General features: G+C 44.5%; 1 protein-coding gene across 1 annotated transcript in view; it reads left to right on the top strand.

Annotated features, from left to right (window-relative positions):
- LOC136610063 (sodium/nucleoside cotransporter 2-like) overlaps positions 1-20,684 on the top strand; it is a 61,549-nt gene that overhangs the window by 9,267 nt on the left and 31,598 nt on the right. The window contains exons 3-6 of the mRNA XM_066589330.1: positions 952-1,043; positions 2,017-2,206; positions 4,073-4,214; positions 18,493-18,606. Coding sequence (XP_066445427.1) covers positions 952-1,043; positions 2,017-2,206; positions 4,073-4,214; positions 18,493-18,606 — 538 coding nt within the window. The remainder of the gene's footprint in view (positions 1-951; positions 1,044-2,016; positions 2,207-4,072; positions 4,215-18,492; positions 18,607-20,684) is intronic.

Here is a 20,684-nt window from a genome sequence, read left to right as displayed (position 1 = left end):
AGGATTTCTTGATGAATACCTCCAGTGAAAGGCTGCAACGTTTCCAACTGTATATGGATATTTCACCTATACAGCCTCCTCCCGCTGTTATAAAGAGATTGCTCACATATTGCTTTGGAATTCTTACTATTCCGAAACATTATTGCTTATCAATATAAAACTGACTGACAAATACTTGGGACACGTCTATTGCATGACCTAATTTTCAGGCCCCCAACTGCCATACAGATGGTACATTGTTATAACTCGATTTACAACATTGCAGTGCATTGTAGTCAAGGTATCATAATGTGTTAAATGTCAGGTTAATGTCTGCTACATCTGTAGTAAAACTCTGGCATCCGCACTTGCGTTGCGGAGTACTGATGGTCACAAAGAGAGAGACACTCCCTCTGTCAATCTTCTTAGATGTTAAACAGCCTGATTACTGCAGCAACCTCCCTTACACCACATTGATGTTTAGGAACTTGTGGCAGGAAGGGAGCAGGGTGAGAGAGGGTTCTCCGCCACCTCTATCCCAGGGGAACCAGTGGACAAATTTTCACATCCTAATGTAAAGTGGCAAGTTCATTAGCACATGAAAAAGTAGTGCTGTAGTCTATTTACAAGTTTATCATCCATTTCCAATGGAATGCTGCACTAAAATACAAAGCAAGCTGTACCTCAGGATCGATGAAAACAAATAAAGCAAAGTAGTTACAAAGTTATTTTACTTATTTTGATTAGACTGATTTATCAGCTGCAAAATAATGTCTAAGGTTAGCCAAACACTTTAATGTAGATGGTGTCTAATAAAAATATGGACCACTGCTCAATGTTGTTTCTAACAATCTACTGCTACTAAAAGCTCAACTGACATTGAGGTCTGTATACGCTATGGCTCAAGTTTAATGCAGAATTAGCAATTACAAATATTTTTAACATGATAATTTCTATTTCCTATGTAACTAGAAAAGTGACTGAACCATATGACGAAGCCGTAGAGTTCAGCAAGAAGCATTCACGTATACTGAAATTCATTTTCTTTGGCGTTCTTTGTGCAGGTAACCTCTGAATACTTTGCCGTGCTTGCAATTAGAAGTGTCTTCTGAAATTGCAAGACTAATGTTTTAGTTATATAAATCCATGTATTTTTTTTATATAAAACATTTTTCCAATTGATTTTTATTAAAAAAATTTTAAATAGTTTCTTTACTATACTTGTTGTAAGTAGAGATAAGCGAGCATCCTCGATAAGGCAAACTACTCCAGCGAGTAGTGCCTTATTCGATTACCTGCCCGTCCGTCTCTAAAGATTCGGCTGCTGGCGCGGGTGAGCGGTGAGTTGCGGGAGTGAGCAGGGGGAGAGAGTGAGAGAGAGATCTCCCCTCCATTCCTCCCCGCTCTCCCCTGCTGCTCCCCGACCCCTGCCGGCACCCAAATCTTTAGAGACAGGCAGGTACTCAAATAAGGCACTACTCGCTCGAGTAGTTTGCCTTATCGAGGATGCTCGCTCATCTCTAGTTGTAAGTTCCAACATACTGCCAGCTGGAGGACTAAGATTCTTAAAAAATCCCTCAGAAATGATTACATACTCAAGATCATGTTGAGTTTTGAAGCCCTCAACATAAAATGCCTTTCTTTTTATGGGGCTTCTGACCCATGTAGTGATTTTTCAAAACACTGCATATTTTATGAGCAGCATTTTTAGGGTGTGTTCCACGTATAGCACTCCGTGTTGTCAAAAATTTCAACTGGTTGTGTGACCCATGTTTCTAAAATGTTGCTGAAAAAACAAATGAGCATTTATGGTAAAACATGCACAACTCTATATCTTAGATGCTAATTGTTTTGTTGTCTTGTGTTTAACCCATTTTTATTTTAGCAATTTATCATCCTACTACTACAGCTCTTCTTCCATAATTTAATGGTGTGATAATCTCTGTAAAATGTGTGTGCTATATTAATGAATGCAATGAGTTAAATCATGTATTGAATGGATGTTGATAGTACCGATTTATTTACTGTGTTTTTCAGGGTATACAGCCTACTTTATTGCAGCTTGTGTCCTGGACTTTAATCGTGCCATTGCCTTAGTGGTAATAACGTGTGTGGTACTTTTCTTTTTCGTTTATGACCTCTTGGTGGCACGGTTTGCAAAGCATATTAAACATTTTTTTAAGCCACTTGGCCAATGCTTGGAGAAAAACAGAAAATGGATGAAGTGGTGAGTTTCTTTACCTTTAGGGCTCGATCAGACGAGTGTTTTTTTTTCGTGCACGCAAAAAAAGTGCTTCTAAAAGAACCAATGGGTTTCTATAGAAGTGCTCATATAAGAAAATTTAGGTGCGGGAAACGGCACGCACCTAACAAAGATAGGATCTGACCTATCTTTGGTGCGCTGCGCAGGAGTTTCCATTGACTCCTGTGAGAGAAGGAGTGTATGGTGCTGCCCAGAGGCCCATTTTAAATGTCCCGTTGTAAACTCCTGTTAGTACCCATGGGAATGAGGGGACTTGCCGAGGGTTCCCTTAATCCCCGCGGGGACTAGCAGCAATTTACAATGGGACATTTAAAATGTGCTTCTGGGCAGCACTTTTTAAATGCCCTGCTACTGGCAGCGGGATATTCCTCCTGCCCCCCTGCTGGGCAATTACCCAGCAGGGGGGGGCAGTAGGGGACTCCCTTCCCCTCTCTTCCCAAGGGATTCCCCTATAGCGGGACCCCATATGGGCTTTCTCGAGAGTGTGGGAGGAGGGGCGGGGCTAGAGGTATCACCCCTCTAGCCGTACTCTCTAGCGCTGCCCCCTCTATATTTGCTATAGGGATTCTTTGTGAGAAGATTTTATACAAAATTTCATCTCAGAAAATATTAAGAGATTTTTTATGAGTGATTTTCTGTGACTTGGAAGGGAGCCTGCTTTTTGAAGTTAAAAATATTAACGTTGTATTGCAATATTATATGCAGTTTTAATAGTACTCTATTAAGGCGAAATCTGAGAAAAAACTTCTAGATGCCCAGAAACCCAAAGAAAAAGGTGGTAATTAACTTCTCTCTCTACTAAGAACAGCAGGTATAATACTGACATGTTTAACCCCTTGAGTGGCACGCCCAGAAATTTTCTGGGACTAGCTCCACTGCCCATAGCGATATAGCCCGGAAGACTTCCGGGCTATGTTTCACTTTGGGAGCTGCAGAGCACAATGCCACAAGCTGTGGCATTGTGCTCTGCCTGCACAGTCCCACAGAGAACCAGTGCTGGACTCTGAAAAACAGAAGCAGGAAGATATTGCCGATCTGCCGGCAATCTCCCGCTTCTGAATTCAAACTCCTGCACTGGTTTATTTATAGGTTGCCATAGAGACCATCGGCTTGTCAGAAGCAAGCCGATGGTCTCTTTGGCCGGGAGAGCTGGTGCTTGGCAGTCAGAGGACAACCAGGCACCAGCTCTTACAGCAGAGATCAGAGAAAACCTCCGATCTCTGCTGTGTTAACCCTTTAAATGCTGCAGTCTTTGTGACTGCAGCATGTAAAGGGCTGTCACCATCGGACCCCTGGAATGTGATCAGGGGGTCCTGATGGGTCTCTGTGGAAGTCCTGTAAAGGGACAAAAAAAAGTCTTTAAAAAAAAGTTAAAAAATTATTAAAACAAAAACACTTGTCTCTCTCTTTACTTTGTAAAAAAAATTTAAAATAAAATTACACATGTGGTATCCCTGTGTCGTAATGACCCAGAGGAGAAAGTTAGTACATTATTTAACCCCTTAATGACACAACCCCTTTTTTTCTTTTTACACATTTTTTTTTCCTGCCCACCTTTAAAAAAAAATCATAACTCCTTTATTTATCCATCGACGTCGCTGCATGAGGGCTTGTTTTTTGCGGGACGAGTTGTATTTTTCAATGGTGCTAAATTAAATGATTAGACCATTTTAAAAACCTGCCCTGGTGGGTCTGACAGGGTGGTAAGAAACCCGCCACTGAAGGGGTTAAATGACCAAAAAAAACAATGAATGTGTCTTAAAAATTGTATATTTTAAACTTTAGTGTATATGATATATACATTTTTACTGCACTTTTTATGCTTTACAGGGTATTTGTTGCATTGGCTTTTATTGGACTGATAGCCTGGTTGGCAGTGGACACAGCCAAGCGTCCTACACAACTTATATCATTTGGAGGTGTCTGCATGTTTGTCATTCTCCTCTTTATTGCGTCAAAGCACCACCGTGCAGTGAGTAAATATTTTCTTTTGTGAACTCATTTTTTTACGTTATTTTAAGTTACCAGCAACTCATTGTGAGCTAGTAAACATCCGTCACTACTGATGTCAAACAATTATAATTTCTATAGTTATAATAATTATTATAATTCAATTATAGGTTGTGGTGTACAACTCCAGAAGTATGAGCAGCTAGCAATGCTACCAAAGTAATAGAGTGACATAACATTGTTTAGAGATGTCTTAAAACTGCTGTCAGATGACATTGTAATGTACACTTCTTTCTGGTAGTTTTTAGCAAATGTATTCCCCATAGGTTGCTCAACAAGAACCCATGTAGCCCTAGCTGAAGTATTGCTATGTATGAAGAATATAAAACATTCTACCATGCTATGTGCTGAGCAGAATATACAAGTGGCAGATTTGTTGCAGAGAGTTCTGTGACTGTCCCATTCATGTGAATAGGTTGTGTGCATACTACGTGGGAATTCATCCTAAGACCTCATTCACACTTAAGTATTTGGTCAGTATTATTTATACTGTTGTTTAGGATAAAACCAGGAGTAGATCTGAAAAAGAAAAAATACAAGGGATCCAGTCCCGATTTTGACTGCATAAAATGGATGAGAAATACAGATTAAATATAGAAGAGTGTGAAGGAGGCCTTAGTACTCTTTGTGAACGCTGCTTCCCCTGCAAAAACCTTTGCTATTCACTGTAAACTTTCCATATAAACCAGTGGTTCTCAATGTGGGCGTTATTGCCCCCTGGGGGGCATTTTTACTTCTCAAGGTGGCGTTGGAACATAAAGTCGGCGATAGGAGGCACTCTGTGTTTGCTTTGTTGATTTTTTTTTTTTCATCTAGTAACTACATATTTCTAAAAATAAGTAGTGATACTTCGATTTTCGTTGATTATCCGTACGAAAACAATCAGTGAAATCCGAAACCAATGAAAACCCAGGCAATTATTTCCATGTGAATCACTTGCATGTAATGGGAGTTGTGTGCAGCCTGTGCGCCTCTATCATATAATATATGACTTTTATAACTACATGACTCTGCTACAGATCAATCGCACTTCATAACACTGGATAACCTACAGCACAACCTAACCTGCTGTATTCCATAATGCCACTGATTGGCTGGAATCGCTTCAAACTTTCACTTGTGTAGGTTTTGACAAGATGGCTGCTGGTGTTGAAGAAGAAAGTGAAAGTTTTTAAATATGTTAAAGAACATAGAATTTGTAATGCAAATTGACAAATCAACGGTAAAGGCCCTTTTAGGCACAACAAGAATCGCTCTAAGCCGTCTTTTGAGCGATTCTCGTTCTGTCTAAATGCAGGGACATTGTGCAGTTTTCGTGCACGAGTTGTTGATCGCTGAATTCTAGCTTGCTAGAATTGAGTGATCAGCTGTTATCAGCGGAGCAGGCTGTTATCAGCCGGCTGCACTGATAAGATTCTCTCTGCCTGTGTCCTGCTGTGAGTTCACAGTGGTGACACTATCAGTCAGAGCAGAGAATACAGCTGTTTCTTTATTTATGTTTCATTTAGTCGTGGACTATAATCAGTACTTTGGATTCAATGGCAATGTATGGGTGGAACATTAAGAACATCTTCTGGATTGGCCTCTATAGTCCAGTAATTCAACATTTTAACTGCTTCCCACATGACAGGAGCCCTCAATCTTCAGATTTCGCTTCTTAGAGGAAAGCCTTAATTTAACACGCTCCCACTGAACACAGTTGAGAAATCTCTCTGTACTGGGGTGGGCTATATCTTTTTGATCTTCCCCCTGCTGGTCTGGATTATCCAAGTCTCTCTCAATTATCTTGTAGAATTTCTTCATGTGTTTCCTTCTCACATTCCTTCTCATTCAACCAAGATGAAATTCAAGGTTGGGGCCAAAGCAAACAAACATATAAACCTATAGCAGGCCCACCAGACACTTTGAACACCAAGGGGGGCCACACCCGTGGTTGGACACAAGAGGGATGTAAGGGTGGGTAGAGTCAATGACCCATGGATATGTCATCGTTCACAGGGTCTATTTACTGGGGCCCTCTTCTCTTATTTATGGTTCAAAATATTTTTACTGGGTTTGCACACAAGAACAATTTCGAGAAAATAACGTATTAACTTGATATACACATTGTTTCAATGGCTCTTGTGCATTTTGTCATAAATGTCGTTCAAATAACATTTCGTATAAATTAACGAAAGAAATAACTAGATTAACATAGTGAAAATTAGTAGTGAAAGAAAAAGAAATAGATAGATGATAGAGGACAGAGTGGGGGGGAAGATGGGTCAGTGGGGCAGGGTGAGGGGGGAGTGGAGCACTAATGGCCACACTAAAGCAACTTGTGTTTTAGCAATGTGTACCTTAGGGATAGTGGATTCAGGTTGGAACAACGCCCGATTGGAGTCAGGTCTTTAGGTCATTGGAATTGCGGAATAGTATCCAAGCTGACCATATTGAGTAGTATCTCCCTTTGTTCTCGTCTTGAGCCATTATTTCCTCCATTTGTGCTATATGGTCCACAGTCTCCAGACATTGGATCCTCGAGGGAGGTAGGGGAGACTTCCAGAGCCGCGGAATTATTTGTCTCATGGCTATTAGGAAGAATTTGAATGGGCTTTTTTGTTTTTGGTTATGGAGCCAGGGAGTATAGATAGTAGTGCCGCCTACGGTGTAAGGACTATCGAGTCCCTGAAGATAGCGTTATAGAGGTTAGTTATATCGCTCCAGAGAGGGGAGACCAAAGGGCACTCCCACCAGATATGGAGGAGACTACTTCTTCCCCGGGAGCAGCGCCAGCAGGTATCCGGGGTCTGGGGATACATCCTGGCCAGAGTTGTGGGTGTTCTGTACCACTGTGAAAGTAGTTTGTAGTTGGTTTCTTGAAATTTAGATGAGGTTGTTAGAGTGTGAGTTAAGACAAAGGACTTAAGCCAATCTTCCTCTAGGAAAGTTTTCCCCAGCTCTCTCTCCCATTTCCCCATATAAGCAACAGCATCATTTTGAGTCTCTGCCGACACGAGGAGATGGTACATTACTGAGACCCCGGACCTAATCGGCGTGGGAGCCACACAGAGTTTCTCAAACTTGGAAAGAGGAGAACAGAGAGCTTCCACGGGTCCCTGGGTCTGGACAAAATGTCTTATTTGAAGGTATCTTAGCCACGCTCCAGGTCTGGAGACCCCATCTCCCAGGATCTCATTTATAGGCTTAACCCCTGATGTGGAAATGACATCTCTAATCTGCAGGAGAGGACAAGTCCCCTCTGGTGGTTGGGTGAGCTTCTCGTTTAGCAAGGGAAATTCTGGATTCCCGGACAGGGGAGTAAGGGGACCTGGTCTGGAAACTAGTCCAAAGCGATTTGCGAAACTATTCCAGATGTCCAGTAGCCGACTCGTCAGAGGTGGTATAGGTGTGACTCTGCGAGATGCGATTGGCGAGAGCCAGAAGAGGCCCATGATTTGCGAGGGGATACTCTCCTCTTCTCTTATTTAGAGGGTACCTGTTTCCAGCCACTTACCAAGTGCGTCCGAGGACCTGAAAGTTATCCAGGTCTGCCATGTATGGTAGTACTCCTCCCAGGCTTCCGGCCCATCTGCTCCCAGTTCTTCAAAGTGCATTAGGGTGTGAATCTCCTCAACCCACATTATTCGGGTTGGGGCGACGCTGGAGCGCTACAGTCTCGGGATAATCCTCCTAACTGCAATGATAAAGAATCTAAGGAGGCCCCTCTTGGTTTTGCTTAACGGTCCTGGTAGCATAGAAAGAAGAGCTAGTTCCGGGGTAGGAGACACCTCACTATGGCAGACATGGTTGTATAGGTCTATCACCTCCTTCTATAGGTTTGACACCTGAGGACACCCCCACCAGATATGTAGCATTGTGCCTCTACTGTCATTACATCTCCAACAAGTGGGAGAGATCTGGGGGGAACATCTTCTGAAGCCTGTCTGGTGTTCTGTACCACCTTGACAGTATTCTAAAGTTTAGGTCCTGGACTCTACCTGCCGTGAAGAGCTTATGTGTCGAGAGCCAGGCTCTGCTCCAGCTCTCAGAAGAGAAGCTTCTATCCAATTCCCTTTCCCAAGCCCCCACGTACTCAGGGTCTTCGTCTCCCGAGACAGCAGCATCCCGTAGAGTCTGGAAATCATATGTTTAAGGGGTGTGGGGGAAAGAAATAGTCGTTCAAACTCTGTTAGGGGTTTTAGCTCACTCACTCGTGGTATCAATAAGTTCACAAAACTCCTCAGTTGGAAATATTGCAGCCACATCCCTGGCTTGGTCTCACTGTCTCCAAAGATCTCCTGCATCCGCTTCAAACCTGATTCTGACACCATGTCTCCCAACCTTGGGATTGGGTTGTTTGGTAATGTCAGGATAGGAGAGCCCCGGAAAGTGGTCTCAAATTGAGGGTTGAAGATTAGGGGTGTGAGTGGGCCCGGTGTTCCCACAAGGCCCTTTGATGCCGCAAAGCTTGTCCATTTCTCAAGGAGTTTGACACAGAATGGGGACTGGATAGGTAGAGCCTTGATCAGTTTAAAGGGGATCCAGGCAGCCGCCTGTAAGTAGCCCTCCACCCCCTCATGTTCCGCTTCCACCCACAGCTTCGAAGCTTTATGTTTTAGTATATCTAGTATACTATTAGAAATGCTAGCCCTATAGTAAAGGGTGAAGTCGGGGAGACCTAGGCCCCCTTTCTTGTTAAGAGTGTGAAGCGCATGTGAGATTTGCGCCCCCTCCACACGAATGCTGTTATTAAAGCTCTCAATTTCTTCAGATATGATCTTGGGAGTTTAATCGGTATAGTCTGGCATAGGTAGAGAAATTTGGGGAGTATATCCATCTTGATCACGTTAACCCTGCCGCTCCATGATAGGAACAGGGGTCCCCATTTATTCAGATCTTTCTCTATTCCTTCCGCGAATTGGAGGTAGTTGAATTTAAATGCCTGTGAGACATCTCCCGGAAGCTGGATACCTAGGTATCTTATGTTTGTTTTGCACCAGCGAAAGGGAAATGATTTTTCCAGATGGGACACCTCCTTCTGTAGGAGTGTGATATTCAAGACCTCTGATTTTTGGGTGTTGACTTTATGATTGTTGACCTTGTTAAATCTTTTAAATTCTTCGAGGACCACCAGCATACCAACACGAGGGTTGGACAAGTATAGGAGCAGGTCGTCTGCGAAGAGGGCCATTTTGTGTTCCATGTTCCCAATTTGGATTCCTCTTATGGACCCATTCTTGCGAATGGACTTTGCCAATGTCTCCATGGTCAGGACATATAGGAATGGCTAGAGTGGGCAGCCTTGTCTGGTCCCATTCCCGATTCGGAAGGCTTCAGATAGCGCCCCATTGACCCTGACTCTTGCTGTGGGGCTATGGTATAATGCCATTATCCAGTGCTTCATCCGCGTCCCCAGCCCCATACTGTCCAATGTATCAGAGAGGAAGGGCCAACTTACTCGGTCAAAGGCCTTTTCGGCATCAATTGCCAGTAAGCACAGGGGGATTCCATGGCGCTTGGCCCTGTCGATAAGAGACAGCGTCTTTAAGGTATTATCCCTTGCCTCTCTGCCCGGGACGAAGCCTACCTGTTCTCTATGGACAAGTCGCGGTATAATATTTTGGAATCTGTTAGCTATAAGTTTGGCAAATAATTTGATATCTAGGTTAATTAATGAGATGGGTGTTAAGTTTCCACAGAGCGATGTATCTTTGCCCGGCTTAGGAATGACCGTTATATGCGTTTGTAGCGCCTGTGAGGGAAAGGGCTGTCCCCTGCTAATCGCATTGAACGCTTCCAACGCCAGGGGGGACAAGTCTTTCTGGAGTACTTTATAGAACCTGGCGGTGAACCCATCTGGCCCTGGGCTTTTACCTACTTTCAAGTTTTGAATTCTCTCCGATAATTTTTGAGTGGTAAAGTCGAGCTCCAGGTCCTCTCTCTCCATGTTTGAGATTTTCCCTGGGGCATTAGCTGTAAGGTAGGTCTCTATCTCTGGATTTTTATTTGACTCAGTTCCAGGGGTTTCAGGTTCACTATTGTATAATTTGCTATAGAAGGTCCTAAATTCTTCCAGGATATCTTCTGTCTTAGGGACCAGATGCCCTTGTTGCGACTGTATTTTAGGGACATGGGTTAATGGCGTTCTGGGGTGTAGGGTTCTGGCCAGCCAGCTACCGCATTTGTTGCCATATTCGAATGATCCTCTTCTTAGTTTGTCTCTATATATTAGGGATCTTTGGTCTAGGATAGCCAGGATCTGTTGTTTAAGGGATGAGATTTGGGCCCTGAGGGTATCTGATTGTTGACGTTTGTTGGTTGTCTCTTTGGTGTTTAATTCTGTCAGGAGGATGTTTAGGGTGGCAGATATTTCTTTTTTGAGATGTGCACCATGAGAGATCAAGACTCCCCTCAAGACACATTTTAGAGCTTCCCATTTTACAGGGGGTGGGGTGTTGTTGTTGCGATGTACATCTACAAAGTCCTGGATCTTCCCCCTGATTTTTGAAATGCAGATAGGGTCTCTGAGGAGATTGTCATTTAATCTCCAGGTGCGACTCCTCCGGTTCCCCCTCTCGGGGGCCAGTCCTCCGAACACGGGGGAGAGGTCCGACCATAGGAAGCTCCCGTGTGAGCAGCTGGGAGAGCAATCCAGGAGACCCTGGGAGACCATAATGAGATCTATTCTACTGTAAGAGTTATGTGCTGCAGAATGGAAGGAATAGTCTCTGACAGCTGGATGGAGTATTCGCCACAGGTCTACTAAATGTAACAAGTCTAGTGTTTTTCTAAGGGCCCGTAGTGCTGCTCGAGAGACAGAAGACTTACCCGAGGACGTGTCTAGGGCAGGGTCCAGTACCAGATTGAAGTCTCCTCCCAGGATAATCTTCAAGCCATCAGTGAACGCCGACAATTTTCTGAGGATTCTGGAGGCGTGAGCGGTCTGGTTGGGGAGATAAACGTTTGCAAATGTTAATATAGTGCCCGTCACTTCTAATTTGAGGAAAAGGAATCTGCCCTCAGGGTCTACACAAGAGAAAGCCACCTGGTGTTGTAGGGTCCTGTGTAATGCCATAGATACTCCGCCTGCTCTCTTCAATGGGTCGCGCCCATGGAACCAATGTGGGTAGTTTTGTGATTTGCATATTGGGACTCCTCCCATTTTGAAGTGCATTTCCTGGAGTAGGGCCACCATGATCCCCCTTTTTGTGAAGATGGTAGAGGATTTGCTTCCTTTTTTGAGGGACGTTTAGGCCCTTAACGTTAAACGTGCAGAAAGTTAAAGTTGCCATGGTGACCGCTGCTCCAGGACCTGCGCCCCGGGTCCCACCTCCAAACCTTCTGGGCACGACTGGGGTAGGTTATGGGAAACACAAGAGGGTGGGAAAGGAAGGGTAGGTGCAACCTGGTTAAGGGTAGGGATGGACATAAAACAAACCAAACAAACAGGACCTATGGTCCCCAACTCAAGCTACAAGTTGCTTAATCTTAGGCGATTGACAGCTTTTAACTAGGCTGTCTAACCTAACTCGGTGGGTGATAACCTGTGGAGAACCCCACCCCCCTGCCCGCTTTGAAATGAGGTATGAACTTTTTTTTTAGAAACTGCAGCTACCCGCCGTTCAAAGACCCATCTCGCTAAACAAAATTATCTATGTAGGAATGGAAAAGAAACACTTCTCTCTAATGAGAGCACAGTCCTGGGTCAGTCTCCTGTTGGGCTTCTGGATTCTTCTCTCACTCTTCGGCGTGAGGATTTGCGTTGCTTGCTTGTCTGTTTTTTCAACGGTCTGCCAGGATTGTCTTGGAGGCGGAATCGGTAGTGTGCATGTGGTTGGCCAGTCCGGGAGTGCCACAGACGGAAATTCTAGTGTGCTGAGGAATCCCGGAAGGTCTCCCAAGCCTCTAAAGCTTGCTTGTCTTCCATTTTTCCTGGCAATAAGTTGAAATGGAAAGCTCCATCGGTAGGAAATGTCTCTTTCTTGGAGTAATAGAAGTAGGGGTTTCAATGCTTTATGCAATTGTAGAGTGCGTCTGGAAAGATCCGGCAGCATCATGATTTTTGTTCCTCTAAATGTCAGATCTTTTATTGCTCGGTTTTTCTGTAGGATTAGGTCTTTTATCTTTGTAGAAATGTATCCTACAAATAATGTCTCTTGGTCTGTTAGGATCTGTTGGCTTTGGGCCTAAGGAGCAATGTATCCGATCTATTTCCATGGTTGTATTTGTCGGTCTTTTTAGGATATTATTAAAGAATTCCTGTGCCATTTCTCAAGCTGGTTGGGTTCAATCTCTTCCGTCAGACCTCTGATTCTCACATTGTTTCTTCTGTGGCGATTCTCCAAGTCGTCGACAAGAGCAAACAAGTCAAAGATTTGTTGAGAATGGGTATGCAATTCTTGTGTGTGGGCATCAACGGTTTCTATTATTTTCTCTTGTGCCTCTTCCATCGTCTCAACTCTTTGCCCCACCTGGCAGATCTCTTGGTGGAGGGCTGCAACATCTTTTTTACGTTCCGTCTCCATCCGGTGGAATAAGGTATCCATTTCTTGCCTGGTTGGCATGGCTCTCAGGTGTTCTTTCCAGTCCCACTCTTCTCTCTCTTTTTGTGGGCGAGAGGTTCGTGTTGTTGTGTTATGGCTGGTGACGGTTGTGGAGGTGGGTGGACTGCTGGAGCGGCTGTCCGGCATTGTTAAATGGCGCTGTGGGCCTGTCAATTGGCTCTGTGGGTTTCTTTCAGGTAAGGCTGGGTCTTTCTTGTCTTGCCTATAGAAGGCACGCTGTGGTAACGGCAGCCAAGATGTTCCTGTGGCCCCTAGTGCCGTATGGTGGTTCTGGTTCTGTGAGGCTCGATTCCCTGACTCGTACTCTGGTTGAGATGGAGAGGAGGACTTTAGTTGTGGTGAGGGGTTTTTATTCCTGGACACTTCTGGGAGATTTTTCAAGTCTTCTGCTCCCTTCAGTAGCTTTGATCTGCTTGGGCTTGGTGGTAACAGTCTGTGGGGGGTATGCTGCATTTTTATTATCTGGCTGTGGTCCTGGGCTAGTTTTCCCTCTGGATTTTGTGCTGCCTGGGGTGACTCATGGGGGGAGCTTTCTCTGCCCGATAAGGTTTGCAGCTCCTGTGTGTCATTGTCTGACTGCAGCTGCTGTCCCCTGCTTATTTTATGTGCTGCTTTGCTTATTTCTGTAGGGAAGCTGCTACAGTCTGTTTGCTCCCTTATACTGGGAGCTCCCAGGCTCTCCTTTTCTGCTCTCAGCATGTAGTGCTGGGGGACGGGGGAGGGGTCCGGCGCTGGTCCCCGCTATGTCGGCAGGCTCTATCTCTCATCCCGGCTCTTCTATCTCCCCCTCCCCCTCCTGTGAAGCCGCTGTCTCCTGCCTCAGGGCAGGTCTCCCCAGTGTAGGCATACTTGCCAATAGCTGGGCTCGCCGAGCGAGCGCGAGACCGCCGGCCGGCATCTGCAGAGGATTTCTCTTTCATGCTGCGCTTCCGCGCTATCTTGTAAGCCTCCTCGTGGGTGACTCGGGCTGCTGGTTTACGGAGGAACGCCAACAGGGAGCCCACCGGGGTCTTTTGGCTCCCTCCTGGAGTGTCCCTCTTCCTTCCCTTTGCCATCTGGTAAGTTTTTCATGGGTCTTAGCGGGTCTGGGTGCTGTTTTCAGTGGGCTGGAGCAGGGAGCTCAGCAGATATGCGACCTAGCTTTCCATTAGCTAGCCACGCCCCCTCATAGTTCCTGCATTTTAATTAGTCTTCTGGCAATTAAGGATTAAGGTGTATTTTGTATTTTCTTTATACGTTGTACGTCTTTATCGAATTAAAGATAGCTTTATTGCTTGCTTCCCCCCCAAAAAATTATCTTCTGCAATAAAACCTATTTATTATTGTACCCACAATTAACCTGTTTTGAAATATTTAGCACCTACATTTTAGCAGCTAAAATTTAGCTGACTAAAATGCTTCTTTGGTCATTTTTAACTCTAAAACAATAAAAATGTTCCTTTAAACAAAAAATTTTTTGCATCACTTTATGCTGCCACCGCTCTACGTTTTTTAAAGTGTATGTTAAAGGGGTTTTGTCCATAGCCCTGACAGTGGCGTTGCATTTTTTCGACTATATAAAGTCCTTTTTTTCCCCCTCCTCCCATTTGAATTCATTCTGTGCGATACTTTGTGAGTGCTGTGGCCCCTTTTCTTATTGGTAATTTTTAGAGACATGTTTTCACAATTAACCCCTTAGTGACGAAGCCTGTTTGCGCCTTAGTGACGGAGCCAAATTTTGGAAATCTGACGTGTGTCACTTAACATATCACTCCATGAAGGCTTTACATATCCATGTGATTCTGACAATGTTTTTTCGCCACATATTGTACTTCATTTAGGTGGTAAAAATAGACCCATAGAATTTGTGTATATTTATTAAAAACACCAAAAATGGGAAAAACTTTTAAAAATTGTCATTTTTTTCACATTTTCAAATGTAATATCTCAAATATGTGCAAACATACTGTATAAATTTTTGCTAAGGTATATATTTCCATCTGTTCACTTTATTCTGGCCGAACGTTTGAAAAACTTTTCTTTTTTTTTTTAACCATTTAGGAGACGTACAAATTTAACATTACTTATCAACATTTTGAGGAACGCTTTATTTTCCGGCACCAAGCCAAGATTGCAAAGGCTCATGGGTGTCATAATTATTATAGATAACCCCACAAATGACCCCATTTTAAAAACTACACCCCTTAGTGTATTCACTGAGGGGGGTCAGGAGTATTTTGACCCCACAGTTTCTTTTCAGGAATTAATGCAATTTAGGAGTAGAAAAAATAAAATTTTATATTTTTGCAAATATGTAATTTTTAACACAGAATTTTTTTCTATAGTGCACATGAAAATGAGTATTTACACCTCAAAATGCATACCCCCGTTTGTCCTGTGTTCAGAAACATACCCATTGTGGCCCTAATCTTCTGTCCGTATGTACAACGGGGCCAAAACCGAAAGGAGCAGCCAGTGGCTTTCAGATCAGACCTTTTGCTTGAAGGCGTTTTAGGCCCCATTGCTCACTTGTAGACCCCTCGACCGGCCAAAACGACAGAGAACCCCCACAGATGACCTCATTTTGGAAACTAGACCTCTTAGCGCATTACTCTAGGGGTGTACTGTGTATTTTGACCCAATAGTTTTTGAATGAGTCAAAGCAAAGCAGAAGGAAAAAATTACGATTTTAGTTTTTTTTTATCAATTATGTGATTTTAAAAACTGTTTTTTTTGGACAGCAGACATATGAATGGAGGCTTTAACCCAAAAATGGATACCCCCTTTTGTCCCGTGTTCAGAAACATACCCATTGTGGCCCTAATCTTCTGTCCGTATGCACAATGGGGCCCTAACTGGAAGGAGCAGCGGGTGGTTTTCAGAATAGACATTTTGGTTGAAGGTGTTTCAGGCCCCATTCGCCACTTGTAGACCCCGTGGGCGACCAAAACGACAGAGAACCCCCACAAGTGACCCCATAATAAAAACTAGACCCCTTAACGCATTCATCTAGCAGTGTACTGCGTATTTTGACCCCACAGTTTTTAAATGAATCGAAGCAAAGCAGAAGGAAAAAATTACGATTTTTGTTTTTTTGGCAATTATGTCATTTTAAAAATAGTTTTTTTTGTACAGCATCCATAGGAATGAAGATGTTTACCCCAAAATGTATACCCCCATTTGTCCCGTGTTCAGAAACATATGCATTGTGGCCCTAATCTTCTGTCTGGAAGCACAACGGGGCCCAAACTGAATGAATTGTCAAACTTTAACTGTCTTTTGACTTTTACGTGATCGCCATTATCCATTGGCTAATGGCGATCACGTGACTGAAGACCGCTCACAGCGGCCCCCCGTGACATCTCCAAGCTCTTGGCTACCTTTAGTAGCCAGGAGCAAGGAGATTTTAAATTTCCTCTTGCCCTCCCTAGCTTCTGCACTTGCGTCCGCCATTTTGGAGAGGGGCGCATGCGCCAAAACTGGGGGAAGGTCCGCGGATAAGGATCCCATCAGGGGACCTCACCGGTGGCCTTATTTAAGTAATTTCACCTCCCCTCACGGATCCGATCCGTAATGGGAGGTGAAAATTGAGCTTTTTTTACTTTTACGTGATCGCCGTTATCCATTGGATAACGGCGATCATGTAACTGGGAAAAGCGTACCGTGGCACACCATGAAATCTCCACGCTCTTGGCTACATTTAGTAGCCAGGTGCAGGGAGATTTTAAATTACCGCACCAATCTGCGGCTTTGGCGCCTGTGTCCGCCATTTTGGCGACGGACACGTGCGCAGAAGCCGGGCAAGGTCCGCGGATAAATCTGGGGGCTTAAGGTACCTAATTTAATCTCCCCTCATGGATATGATCCAGGAGGGGAGATGAAACAAACTTTTTATCTTTTTTTTTTTTTTACACTTTAACTTTTTTTTTACTTTTACATGATTGCTGCTATCCATTGGATAGCAGCAATCATGTGACCGGGAACCGCATACAGCGGTTCCCGGTGACAGCTCCCTGCTCTCGGCTACTCATTCTAGCCGAGAGCAGGGAGTTTTTAAATTTCCCGGGCGTCCTGGCTCTCTGCGCATGCGCGTGATGTAATGCATCTGGCGAGCATGCGCAGATGCCAGCGGCAGTTTCGGGGAGAACACAGAAGAAGCCGGACGGCGCGGAGGACCGGGGGTGAGTACTCTCAGCTCCCCTTACGGATCGGATCCGTAAGGGGAGCTGAAACTTTAACTGTTTTTAACTTTTCATTGACTTTAATGCGATCGCCGGTATCCGGTGGATACCGGCGATCGCGTGACCGGCGGTGGGGTCCCGCGGCCCGGGATGACAGCTCCATGCTGTCCGCTACCTTCGGTAACCGGCAGCATGGAGCTATCATGTCCTGAGCCTGCAGGGCTGTCATTCCTAGAAGATGCATATTTCTACGTCATCTAGGAATAAAGCCCAGCCGGCTAGGACGTAGAATCCCGATGGGGCCGTTACTAAGGGGTTAATGCTAATCTGTTAAACACTATCAAACTTTCTAAAAAAAAGTAATCGGTATTTTAATTTGTACTTTTAACTTTGTAAATAAGGTAAACTTTGACTAAGTTTAAACTAGCAAGGCTTGGGAGGTCCTGGTCACCATCCAATTAGCTAAAGGGGACGCTGGGCTGAAAAAGGTTAAGAACTACTGGTCTAAACTGCCAGCAAGAGGAGTAGGACAATACATACCGATCACCCAGCATCCAGAATAGATGGATTCACCTAAGTCAGTTATTACTTCTGTCTTTTCTGAGTGTTTGAAAGTTTCTGACACAAAAAATTACTTAACTACATCAGCTCCTAACTCTGTTTACTGGTTGAGGTCAGAGTCTATATAGTCTCTTGTCCCCCTTAGCACGCTGCTACTTGGCATGCTGCTATTTTGTACTTTCCCCTTTGCTTAACAAGCAAAGATATCAGTGTTTAGGTTCTGTTCACATTGTGTTTCAGCACTATACTTGCCATATACTTTGGGAAAGCTCCTGATATCTACATCAATCAAGCATCTACATCTATATCTACCACTAATTAAAGATATCCTTAGGGTTCTATTCACCTGACAGAAGCCAAAAGAATGTCTGGTATATGTTGGCGTACTTTTTTTTTTGTCACATAGGAAAAAGTAGTTAACTATGCAATTTTATGCAAGGCCATACTACAAAAAAATGTTCATGTTTTGTACTCTACAATGGGAGTCAATGGAAGACTTTTCCCACTGTATGCCTGTGTAGGTCGAGGCATTCTGTTGGAGGCATACTTTGGAAAATGCTTTTAACGTATATAGTTAATGCAAGGTTCAGATGTGATGAGAACATGGCTTTAACGGGTCATATATTAGTAATTTTTAACTTCTCTAAACAGTGCAAGAGTTAATTGCAAAGGTATTAATGAATAGATATTAATGAAGCCCAGACTAGAGATGAGTGAGCACGCTCGGATAAAGCAGTTACTCGAGCGAGCATTGGTCTTCTCAAGTAACTGCTTACTGGTCCGAGCAATATGCGTTGGACTAAACACCCGCCAGCATATCTTTGTGCACTTCCAGAATTTCTGAAGGAACTTGTGCATGTTGGAATTTAGACTATATGTGAATATAAGAAAATGAGAACATAGGAATTGTAACTCTTTTTATATAAATTATAACCAAAAACATTATACTTACTCCTCTTAATATCCACTCTAGGTGTCCTGGCGAGCAGTAATTTGGGGCCTTGGCCTGGAGTTTGTATTGGGAATCTTCATTATTCGCACTGAGCCAGGTTATCAGGCTTTTAAGTTTCTTGGTGATCAAATTCAGGTATTGTCAGAAATATAATTATCCTTTTTTTTTTCCTTTTCAATATAATTATAATTATTAAATTTTAACAATACAAGTAAATTGTCACAAAAAAGACAACAGTGATGTCGTGAGGTTCCACACGTATATCTTGCTGTGAGAACAATTAAATTTCGGTGAAAACCAACTAACTTGTTTGTGGTGTGATTTGTTAAATAGACAGACAAGGGATAGTGGGGAGGATGGAGTGGGGGAGGAAAGAAGGGGGGGGACGGGGGAGGTGTCCAGGTGGAGGCCCCCGAGTTCACCTCACCGCTTGTTATCTGATCGGATTATTCGCTATTGCTGGTCTGTAGCCATCTAGCGAATAGGGGCGAGTTGCGGATGTCTATCCAGACCGTCCAGGCACGGTAAAAGTTATCATAGCCTGTTGTGTCGTCCGACTACCTTAGCCTCTCCAATCGTTCTATTTCGTCCATTGCCCCCACCCATACACACCTAGGAATTTCTGAGCTCTGTTTCCAGAACCTGGGTATCACTTGTCTCGTGGCCATAATGAAGAATTTCAGCAAGCCCTTTTTGAGTGAAGGGGCATCGGCGGGGGAGATGAACAGGAGTGCCAGTTCAGGTGTCAGGGCCAGAGGCTCCCCGCATGCCCTCTCGAATAGGCGTTTCATGTCTTGCCAGATGGGCGCAACCATGGGGCATTCCCACCATATGTGAAGCATACAGCCCACTCCCGTACGGTACCGCCAGCAAGTGTTCGGGGTCGACGGGAAGAAGGAATGTAGCCTCTCCGGTGTCATGTACCATCTTGACATAATCTTGAAATTTAACTCTTGTAGCCTACTGGTCACCGACATCTTATGGGTATGTTGGAATGCCTTGTCCCAGAGCTCCCCGGGGAAGGACTGGCCCAGCGCCTCCTCCCACGCATTTATCCACCTGGGGATGTGACCGTCAAGTTGCTCCTCCAATAGCTGATTATAAAGCAGTGACACCGTATGTCTAGGTGTCTCCGCAGTACAGCACAGTTTCTCGAAAGCGGTGAGATTTAGGTTCCAACCCTGGTCAGGTTTTATCTTCCCCAGGTAGCTGCAGACCTGTAGATATTGCATCCATGAGCCCGGGGGAGTTTCCCGGGTCCCCTGCAGGTTCGTCATGTCACGCAGACCCCGGGGATCTAACACCTCCCCTACCCTGGCCTCCGCTCCAAGTGGCAAAAACCCCAGGCTATGAGTGCCTAGTGTTGCTGAGAGTTGTGGGTTTCCAACCAGTGGGGTGAGGGGCCCCGGGACAGATATCCTGCATCTTCCCCTCCAGGCCCCCAGGAGAGTGATCAACAGGGTCGAGGCCTCAGCTTTCTCCCAGTTGACCCCTTTCGGGATCCAGAATGCCCCTTTTGTTTCAAAGATGTTGTTCTCGTTTTCAATTTGTACCCAAAGTTTATGGGACCTATGATGATATAGGTCCAGTATGAGGGTTCCAATCGTTGCTTTATGATAAAGATGGAAGTCGGGGAGTCCCACTCCCCCCTTTTTCTTTTGTTTGGTTAGACTTTTATAACTGAGCCTTTTGGAGCCCCCCTTCCATATAAAGCGGAGTATTAGACTTCGCAATCTATCAAAGAAGGCTCTGGGGGGGGGGGGGGGGGGTTACACGGTGCAGTCTGAAAAGTATATAGAAGCCTTGGGAGAACGTCCATCTTGATTGCGCACATTCTGCCAAACCATGATAGCGACCCTTCCGCCCAACCCTCCAGATCTTTTTTCATGGTCGATAGGAGTGATTTGTAATTTAATTCATATATCTGGGTCAGGTCGGTCGGGATCTGGATTCCCAGGTATTTGAATGAGTCATGCCTCCATAGGAATGGAAAGGCCGCGGCCATGTTGTTAGCTTCTCGTCGTGGGATGGTAACGTTAAGGACTACGGACTTTTGCGCATTGACTTTGTAGTTGCTAAGTTTGCCGAAAGCGGCAAATTCCTGCATGATGTTAGGGAGGACTACACCAAGGTGACATACACCAAGAGGTCGTCCGCATAAAGTGATATTTTGTGTTCTTCCCCTCCAACCTGCATCCCTCGTATTGAGGGAT

Source organism: Eleutherodactylus coqui, chromosome 2 (assembly GCF_035609145.1).
Source record: "Eleutherodactylus coqui strain aEleCoq1 chromosome 2, aEleCoq1.hap1, whole genome shotgun sequence".
NCBI lineage: Eukaryota > Metazoa > Chordata > Amphibia > Anura > Eleutherodactylidae > Eleutherodactylus > Eleutherodactylus coqui.
This window is presented reverse-complemented; position numbering and strand designations above follow the sequence as displayed.